The sequence below is a fragment of the Oncorhynchus mykiss genome, chromosome 10 (genome assembly GCF_013265735.2).
Source record: "Oncorhynchus mykiss isolate Arlee chromosome 10, USDA_OmykA_1.1, whole genome shotgun sequence".
In the NCBI taxonomy this organism is placed as follows: Eukaryota; Metazoa; Chordata; class Actinopteri; order Salmoniformes; family Salmonidae; genus Oncorhynchus; species Oncorhynchus mykiss.
Window position 1 is genome coordinate 9313261 of NC_048574.1, and position 10579 is coordinate 9323839.

Below are 10579 nucleotides of genomic sequence, written 5' to 3' on the forward strand. Positions count from 1 at the left end.
GCTCAAGAAACAAACGGCCAGCGTTTTTAATATAGTTGACGATCCCTGCATTAGGTTATCGAAAATAAATGGAAATTGCGAACTTGATCAAATGTCTTTGGAGGTGTTAGCAGAATGTTTTCTTGTGACATTTGCTGTATCTGACTGTTTCTGAAAGTCAAAAACATTGTTGTGGACCTGTAAATAGATTTGTTTCAATTGTACTGTATCGAAATAATTATAGCCTATCAAATAGGCCCAATTAACTGAGAGATGTGCATGGTTGTTGTGTATAGGAATATGAACTCATCATGGCCAGAAAAGGTGAGGATTTTATTCTGCAATGGTTATGCTATATGTATTATTGATTATGTTTGTAAATGACAAACGTCAATGGGAAAGGTGAACCGTCTGTTCTATTGTTAAACTATGCTTCGGAGCGCATAGAGCAAAAATACTTAAAATAGCTTATCTGTTTACTACTGTGAAGTGGGTCCAATTAAATGAGAGATGGGAGGAATGGTATGTAGCCTGTGCTAACTAGTTGTGCCTATAGGCTATTTCGTGACACGAGTAGCCTATGACATCATCACAGTCAGAAAAGGCGGGGAATTTATTCTGCAATGTTCATGGAAAAGAAATAAATAATGGGAAATAAATGCATACTTCTAATTATTTTAGAATGCAAAGATACATTTAAAAAAAAAAAAACTATTCTCACTAACAGCAAATGATTGCATCTTGTCATTATATTTAGCTGCCTGTTTTTAGGTTTTGAATAAAAGTGTCATCATATAAACCCTACTACTATTCTACTTTTGCCTTCTTGCAATGCAGTACTTCAACCACTAGAAACTGCGAACGCATGGTCTGATGTTTGAGGGAGGATAGGCACATTCTCACCTCAAATTTAGGTTTTTATGAATGCCAACTTTTACGTGAGAACTGGCCCGCACATGTTTTGGGGGCAAATGTTGTACGTACACAAGGTTTATAAACGAGACCCCAGGTCTAAAAACAAGACTCGTTTCCTGATGGAGATCATGCCATGGATTGGTTTGGTGCCACTTGTTGTTGGATCAATTGACCCCTTTCCACTCTTCAATATAACATGAGTACAAAACTGAATATAAACTTATTTAAATAAAACATGTACAAATATATTTCAGGGAAGGGATGTTGTGTCAGGTGTGTGCTCTTACAAGGGGCCTACTAGCTACTGTGGGTGAATGCTATGCAAACAAAGGGAAGTCTAATTTCTGTGAACACCTGGGAGGTCCTGCTCGAAACAATTGAGCCTGTTTCACTCCACACAGACCTCCTGTGCCCCAGGAAAGGAGCAGGATGATACAGGGACCTGTCTGGGTGTAAAAATATCTAATGCTCTGATTATAACTGTGGTTTTGGCATAATTTGTGTGTTGATGTCACTGCTCCTCAATGCTGGCGGTGTGACTCTCCCACAGACAGGATATGATGCACAGACAATTACCCAACTCTCATCTCTGTTTCAGGAAGCTCCTTTCATCTAGTTGTTGGGTGGGATAGAGCAGAAAAGAGCAGTGTACTAATTTTCCTGCAGACCACAATCTTTACTGTATGTTGAAAGTGCAAAAAGTCAGCACTAGACACAGGTTTGGACAGATAATCCCAGAATCAGCACTAGATACAGGTTTGGACAGAAAATCCCAGAATCAGCACTAGACACAGGTTTGGACAGATAATCCCAGAATTATCACTAGATGCAGGTTTGGACAGATAATCCCAGAATCAGCACTAGATGCAGGTTTGGACAGATAATCCCAGAATCAGCACTAGACACAGGTTTGGACAGATAATCCCAGAATCAGCACTAGACGCAGGTTTGGACAGAAAATCCCAGAATCAGCACTAGACACAGGTTTGGACAGATAATCCCAGAATCAGCACTAGACACAGGTTTGGACAGATAATCCCAGAATCAGCACTAGATGCAGGTTTGGACAGATAATCCCAGAATCAGCACTAGATGCAGGTTTGGACAGATAATCCCAGAATCAGCACTAGACTCAGGTTTGGACAGATAATCTCAGAATCAGAACTAGACGCAGGTTTGGACAGATAATCCCAGAATCAGCACTAGACGCATGTTTGGACAGATAATCCCAGAATCAGCACTAGACGCAGGTTTGGACAGATAATCCCAGAATCAGCACTAGACGCAGGTTTGGAGTTGGCACTAGACACAGGCTTGGACAGAGTTGGCACTAGACACAGGCTTGGACAGATAATCCCAGAAATGCAAGCAAGTCACTGGGAGTGTATAGCACTATCGTTACACGCAAAAGCCATATTTTAGGTGTGTTGTTTACAGAAAGAATTTACTTCTGAATTCTTGTCACTAACCACTGTTTACAAAAACCCTTATTTCTGAATTCTTGTGTCAGATGGTTGTGACTAAGGCCCATACTTAAACTCCAGGGTACAGTATGCCTGTACAGCAGTGAGGCTGTAGAGTTTATTAGTACTAATGGAGATATTTCTCATTGAGACCAGATGAGTGAAACTGAAACCCATGGTTGTGTTGTGGGTTGGGAGAGGCTTATTGTTGACTGTATGTATGGTTGCTGGCCAGTCCCCGGTTCCTGAGTTCTGTCTGGGTCTTGTCCTGTGTTGGGGTGTAATCCCAGACTGGCCCATGACATCACCCTGGTCAACAATATGTCTTGTGGCTCCGGAGCACCGCTCAGGGTTTCCCTCTGACGGGACTGGGATCGTGCCATTGGTCAGGTCATAGACTCAGTCACCAGCCGTACAAACTGCCATGTCAAACAGATGTTATTTTCCTCTTTTGCCAGCCAGTTCCCGTTTGCTCTAGCCTCCCCTGTATTCCACGGTTACTGCGGCTACAACAACAAATTGCTCCGTTGTCAGCTGAAAGACTGCAAATGGCAGGTCGCATTTACAGGTCGTCTTCGGCTTTTAGTCTTCTTCATTCGACGTAAGTGGTGGGTTGGTTACCAGAAACAAGGATACCCCTTCCTGTATAACCCCTTCCTGTATGCCCCCTTCCTGTATACCCCCTTCCTGTATGCCCCCTTCCTGTATAACCCCTTCCTGTATGCCCCCTTCCTGTATAACCCCTTCCTGTATGCCCCCTTCCTGTATGCCCCCTTCCTGTATAACCCCTTCCTGTATGCCCCCTTCCTGTATACCCCCTTCCTGTATGCCCCCTTCCTGTATAACCCCTTCCTGTATGCCCCCTCCCTGTATGCCCCCTTCCTGTATGCCCCCTTCCTGTATACCCCCTTCCTGTATGCCCCCTTCCTGTATGCCCCCTTCCTGTATAACCCCTTCCTGTATACCCCCTTCCTGTATGCCCCCTTCCTGTATGCCCCCTTCCTGTATGCCCCCTTCCTGTTTGCCCCCTTCCTGTATACCCCCTTCCTGTTTACCCCCTTCCTGTATACCCCCTTCCTGTATACCCCCTTCCTGTATGCCCCCTTCCTGTATGCCCCCTTCCTGTATACCCCCTTCCTGTATGCCCCCTTCCTGTATGCCCCCTTCCTGTATACCCCCTACCTGTTTACCCCCTTCCTGTATACCCCCTTCCTGTATGCCCCCTTCCTGTATGCCCCCTTCCTGTATAACCCCTTCCTGTATACCCCCTTCCTGTATACCCCCTTCCTGTATGCCCCCTTCCTGTATACCCCCTTCCTTCTTGTAAAGGCCAAGTGCTTCCCACTGCCAGTGAAAGAAACCCAACTCAAACTCTGAGTCACATTACTATTTGGGATGTCATATTTTGTTTTCCCGCCTGCGTACAGAGAGACCACATAGCTGGGACAGTGTATTTAGATCCACCCTGGAGTTAACTTTTGTTCGTGCGTGACCTCATCTCTCTGGTGGCCCTTGAATGCTCGGGAGGGGTTCCACTGGTAATTAATGAGGTGACATGATGTCAACAGAATCCCAATTGGTCCCTCTCGTGATAGCCATCCGTGAGTGATGCCTGCGGTAATGACAATGACATTAGGTGTGGGGTCTTCAACGAGCCACTGTCATTGGCCACTGTACAGACTGTCGTTGTACTTTATCTGTGGTGTGTGGTGGGGGCAGATGACATGTCTTTTAAGCACACGTCTGGTCCTTCTCTTTTTCAACAGCTTGTTGTTTACAACATCAACAGGGGCTAATGAGGTGATGTATATTATGAATAGCACTGGGGGTTGGGAGGGTGGGGGGATGTTGGTGGATCGGTTTCATGGCACGGGTGTCACTTTGAAATATCTCTACAAGGAATCATGATGATCTCTCCTCTGACATCAGGACAAATTTAGCTCTGTTAACTCATGCTGTTCAAAGGACCAATGTGTGTTGTTTTCTGCACTAGTTGTCCATATGAAATGTTGCTGACTCAGCTCCACAAGGTACATCACATCCAGTTGAATGGAGAATAGAGTTTTTGGAGTGAACCTCTGATTACAGTTGATTCTTAAATCCTTACCGTGTACAGTGCGATCCTTACCGTGTACAGTGCGATCTTTACCGTGTACAGTGCAATCCTTACCGTGTACAGTGCGATCCTTACCGTGTACAGTGCGATCCTTACCGTGTACAGTGCGATCCTTACCGTGTATAGTGCGATCTTTAGCGTGTACAGTGCGATCCTTACCGTGTACAGTGCGATCATTACCGTGTACAGTGCGATCCTTACCGTGTACAGTGCGATCCTTACCGTGTACAGTGCGATCCTTACCGTGTACCGTGTGATCCTTACCGTGTACAGTGTGATCCTTACCGTGTACAGTGTGATCCTTACCGTGTACAGTGCGATCATTACCGTGTACAGTGCGATCCTTACCGTGTACAGTGCGATCCTTACCGTGTACCGTGTGATCCTTACCGTGTACAGTGTGATCCTTACCGTGTACAGTGCGATCCTTACCGTGTACAGTGCGATCCTTACCGTGTACAGTGCGATCCTTACCGTGTACAGTGCGATCCTTACCGTGTACAGTGCAATCCTTACCGTGTACAGTGCGATCCTTACCGTGTACAGTGCGATCCTTACCGTGTACAGTGCGATCCTTACCGTGTACAGTGCGATCCTTACCGTGTACAGTGCGATCCTTACCGTGTACAGCGCGATCCTGAAAGTATTCACACCCTTTTGACTTTTTCCACATTTTGTTACAGACTGAATTTCAGATGGATTACATTGAGATTGTGTCACTGGCCTACACCACAATACCCCATAATGTCAAAGTGGAATTATGTTTAAGCCCAAACATACAATTATCTATAAGGTCCCTCAGACGAGCAGTACATTTCAAACAGATTCAACCACCAAGACCACAGAGGATTGGTAGATGGGTAAAAATAAATAAATAGCAGACATTGAATATCCCTTTGAGCACGGTGAAGTTATTGATTACACTTTGGTTGGTGTATCAATACTCCCAGTCACTACAAAGCAACAGGTGTCCATCCGAGAGGAAGGAAACCGCTCAGGGATTTCACAATGAGGCCAATGGTGACATTAAAACAGTTACATAATTTTTTTTTTTTTTGTAGTTACTCCACAATAATGACCTAAGAAGAAGAAAAATATTCCAAAACATGCATCCTGTTTGTAATAAGGCACTTAAGTAAAACTGCAAAAAATGTGGCAAAGAAACTAACTTTATGTCCTGAATACAAAGTGTTATGTTTGGGGCAAATCCAACACAACACATCACTGAGTACCACTCTTCATATTTTTAAGCATGGTGGTTACTGCATCATGTTATGGGTATGCTTGTCATCGGCAAATACTAGGGAGTTTAGTATAAAAAGAAGCAGAATATAGTTAAGTACAAGCAAAATCCTAGTGGAAAGCCTGGTTCAGTCTGCTTTCCAACAGACATTGGGAGACAAATTCACTTTTTAGCAGGACAATAACCTAAAACACAAGGCCAAATATACAATGGAGTTGCTTACCAATTCAAAGTAGTTCACTCCAGAAACTGTAGTCTCCACCCAACTCTGTGGATGTGATGTGCAGTGGGGTCTGAAATTAAGACCCTTGATAAAGATGAGTGGAAATGACTGTATAAAATAAATAATTAAACTACTGAGCTATATTGTATGCTTCAAAACAATTGGAAAAGTATATTATTTTATACTAATACAATTGCTCTAATAAAGATATGTTGTTTAACAATACATATTTCTCTCAAAAAGGTTGGGGTAAAGAATTCTTGACACCCCTGTTTTTAATACCTTTCAATACCTCACCTTGCGAGGATAACAGCGCTGAGCCTTTTTCTAAAATGTTTTATGAGTTGGAGAACACATTGGTAGGAATCGTAGAGAATTCCCTCGTACAGAATCCTCCCAGTCCCTGAACGACGACACGGATAATATAAGGCTGGCTGGGTTTTGCCTGCATCGGCAGGACAGAGCAGCTACTTCTGGTAAGACGAGGAGCGGGTGCATGTGTCTATTTTTCAATAACAGCTGGTACGCAATGTCTAATAATAAAGAAGTCTCAAGGTATTGCTCGCCTGGTGTAGAGTACCTTGTGATAAGCTGTAGACCACACTATCTACCAAGAGAATTTTCATCTATATTATTAGTAGCTGTCTATTTACCACCACAAACCGATGCTGGCACTAAGACTGCACTCAACGAGCTGTGTAAGGCCATGCATAATATATATTATAAAGGTGGTCTAGAGTTTTTTTCCTCGGGTTGCACATGTGACACTCTGGTAGAAATGAGGTAAAAACGGATTTAAGTTTCCCTGCATTAAAGTCCCCGACCACTAGGAGCGCTTCTGGATGAGCATTTTCTTGTTTGCGTATGGTTTTATATATCTATATATATATATATACCTACATGTTTCAAGTAGACCACCATAGTCCCTGTGCCCAAGAAACCGAAGGTAACCTGCCTAAATGATTACTGCCCCGTAGCACTCACGTCGGTAGCCATGAAATCTGGTCATGGCTCAAATCAACACCATCATCCCGGAAACGCTAGACCCACTCCAATTCGCATACTGCCCCAACAGATCCACAGATGACGCAATCTCAATCGCACTCCAAACTGCCCTTCCCCACCTGGACAAAAGGAATATGAGAATGCTGTTCATTGACTACAGCTCAGTGTTCAACACCATAGTGTCGACGAAGCTCATTGCTTGGGCCCTGGGACTAAACACCTCCCTCTGCAACTGGATCTGGGAATTCCTGACATGCGGTAAGCGTAGGCAACAACACATCTGCCTCGCTGATCCTCAAAACTGGGGCCCCTCAGGGGTGCGTGCTAAGTCCCCTCCTGTACTCCCTGTTCACCCACAACTGTGTGGCCAAGAACGACTCCAACACCATCATTAAGTTTGCTGATCACCCGACAACGATGAGACAGACTATAGGGAGGAGGCCAGAGACCTGGCAGTGTGGTGCCAGGACAACAACCTCTCCCTTAATGTGAGCAAGACAAAGGAGCTGATCATGGATACAGGAAAAGGAGGGCCGAACAGGCCCCCATTAACATTGATGGGGCTGTAGTGGAGCAGGTCGAGAGTTTCAAGTTCCTTGGTGTCCACATCACCAACTAACTATCATCGTCCAAACGCACCAAGACAATCGTGAAGAGGGCACGACAACACCTTTTCCTCCCCAGGAGACTCAAAAAGTTATACAGCTGCACCATCTAGAGCATCCTTACCGGTTGCATCACCGCCTGGTATGGCAACTGCTCGGCATCTGACCGTAAGGCGCTACAGAGGGTAGTGTGTACAGCCCAGTACCTCACTGGGGCCAAGCTTCCTGCCACCCAGGACCTATATACTTGGCAGTGTCAGAGGAAGGCCCAAAAAATGGTCAAAGACTCCAGTCACCAAAGTCATAGACTTGTTCTCTCTGCTACCGCATGGCAAGTGGTACTGAAGCACCAAGTCTAGAACCAAAAGGCTCAATAACAGCTTATTACCCCAAGCCATAAGACTGCTGAACAATTCATCAAATGGCCACCCAGACTATTTACATCTTAACTCTATTTCTTGAAGTGCATTGTTGGTTAAGGGCTTGTAAGTAATCATTTCATGGTAAGGTTTCACGGTAATACCTGTTGTATTCAGCGCATGTGACAAATAAAAATTTGATTTAGATTTGTATTTATTTTTATACTTCATCTGTGCTTATGGACTGCCCTTTTCAATTCAATCCACAGGTTTTCAATGGGTTTCAAGTCTAGAGACTGAGATGACCAAGTCCAGAGACTGAGATGGCCAAGTCCAGAGACTGAGATGGCCAAGTCCAGAGACTGAGATGGCCAAGTCCAGAGACTGAGATGGCCATTGCAAAATATTAAAGTCTGCATCATTAATGGTCCACCACCATATTTTACAGTAGGTATGGGATTATTTTCTGCTCATGCATTCTCATGTTGATGCCAAACCCACCACTGGTGCCAAAGAGCTCTATTTCATTTCATCTGACCAAAGCACCATTTCCAATCCAATGCTGTTTAACAAACGCCAGGCTTCACATTTGTTGGATGACATGAAAATAGAGCTCTTTGGTGGGTTTGGCATCAACATGAGAATGCATGAGCAGGAAAGAATCCCATACATACTGTAAAATATGGTGGTGGATCTTTGATGTTATGTGGGGCTATTTTGATTCCACTGTTCTCGAGGCCCTTGTTAAGGTCAACAGCATCATAAACTTGACTCGGAACCAGGATATTCTTGCCAGAAACCCATTTGCCTCTGCCAGGAAGCTCAAACTTGGCCACAAGTGGATTATCCAGCCAGACAATTGGTTTGAATTTAAAAGGGCAGTCTTAAGCACAGTCGAAGGATATCAAGGACCTGGAAGAATCTGGAAGGATTCTGTATGGAGGAATAACTCCATAAAGCATTAAAGAAAAGGCTCAGTGCCGTTATCTTTATCAAAGTGAGGTATGGGAAGGTATTGAAAACAGGGGTGTCAATCATTTTTACTCATATTTTTTCGATGTTTTTTAAAAAAAAAAGACAAAATCTCTTTGAGAAATTGTATTGGTGTAAAATAATAGAATTTCCTAAAAAGATTTTGAGTAAACAATATACTCCTAGTTCAGTATTTGAATGATCTTATTTTATACAGTAATTGTTTGCTCATCTTTATCAAGGGCGTCCGTCATTTCGTGCCCCACCGTGTGTGTCGTTGAGTTCAGTCAGCAATATGAAATGGAAACATTTGTTTATTGTTTTGTTATTTGAATGGGATGTGAGTCATCGGTAAATGTCAAGGAATCATTGGTCAGCATTTTCCCTCATCATGAGTTCAGAATAGACTCCTCTGCCTCCGATGCAGGAACCTAAAAATGACAACGGGGCCATTTGTTTTGCAGTCTTTCTGCCTTGTCATTGGTGGCCTGGCTGAAGTCACTAGAGCTGGTTGTCACATACATGAGAGGATCCATTCACTGTACCATGATGACTAACTGACCTGACAGCCACCCACAGAAATGCCAGAGGATCTCACTGACTCTTCCAGTATAGTTTCCATAAGCTGAACATTAGATGAGGGTATATGGACTCCGTGACACTGCCGTTTGGAGGTCGACAGGGCTTCCTTTAGGATTATGCGTTAAATGGGATGGCCCATTAGGCATCATTAGCCAAGTTTAGTTTTTGACCGTAACATGACTATGTGAGATTGCTTTGGTAGGTAACGGTGAAGGATGATTTGTTTAGTGTGCTATTTTTGTACCCCGTGTGTGTCTGCAGGTTATTTTGTGTAGTGAGGACGGTCTGTAGCCCACTGATTGTGGTGTGAGTGTGGCTGCTCGTTGCAGCAAGCCAGTGGGCTCAGGACTGGGGCTAATGTCAGCCACTGAGTTGTTAGGCATTCTGGATTCTAAAAAGATCACTTGGTCTGTACTTGTATGTTAGTCAGTGTGGGAGGGAAACATTCAGGTTGTAACTGATCATCATCTGACCGTGTAGACCTGTGTGTAAATTATTTCATTGGTTATTCTGTATATTTGAATGTACTACAGTTGTTGGCTGTGTACGAATCATATTACCTACACTGTAGTGTACACAATCCCTATTCCCATTGGGACATGTGGTGACAGAGCCTAACAGATCAACAGTGATGACCGGTACAGTACAGGTCAGTATGAGTTACTGCTGATGGAAGAGCAGATGTCTAATCTGGTGGGATTTTCATCTCCAGGGCTCTAGAAAAGAGACACATATTTTCACTGGTTCCACTTCCTACTGTATATTTTAAATCATAACATCATAGCTCTAAAAATAGAGCGGTTTTCATTCAAATCCACCTGTTTCTGTTTCCATAACAAGGTGTCGGAATGAGAGGCATAGGGGGAGACCTTATCAGTTGTTGTCTTTAGGCTCATAATCTGTCCCGCTGTTATTGTAACAGACTCATAGCTGTATTAACAGGTGTCAGTCTGGCCCGTCACAAACATACTGTGAGAAAGACCAACGTATGACTGGGCGTAACCATGGAGGACTGTTTATCATATTTCCCCCATTACCATAACATTGTCTCAGAGCCAATGACAACATCGTGCCACGGTACTTTCTGTCATCATCACCTTGTTGAATGATTCACCGT

General features: G+C 43.9%; 1 protein-coding gene across 1 annotated transcript; it reads left to right on the forward strand.

The window, feature by feature from the left end:
- The first annotated feature begins 2792 nt into the window (after positions 1-2792).
- LOC118936907 (repetitive proline-rich cell wall protein 1-like) lies at positions 2793-3734 on the forward strand. The gene has a single exon (XM_036934553.1). The coding sequence runs from the start codon at positions 2793-2795 to the stop codon at positions 3732-3734; it is 942 nt and encodes a 313-aa protein (XP_036790448.1).
- Positions 3735-10579: the final 6845 nt, after the last annotated feature.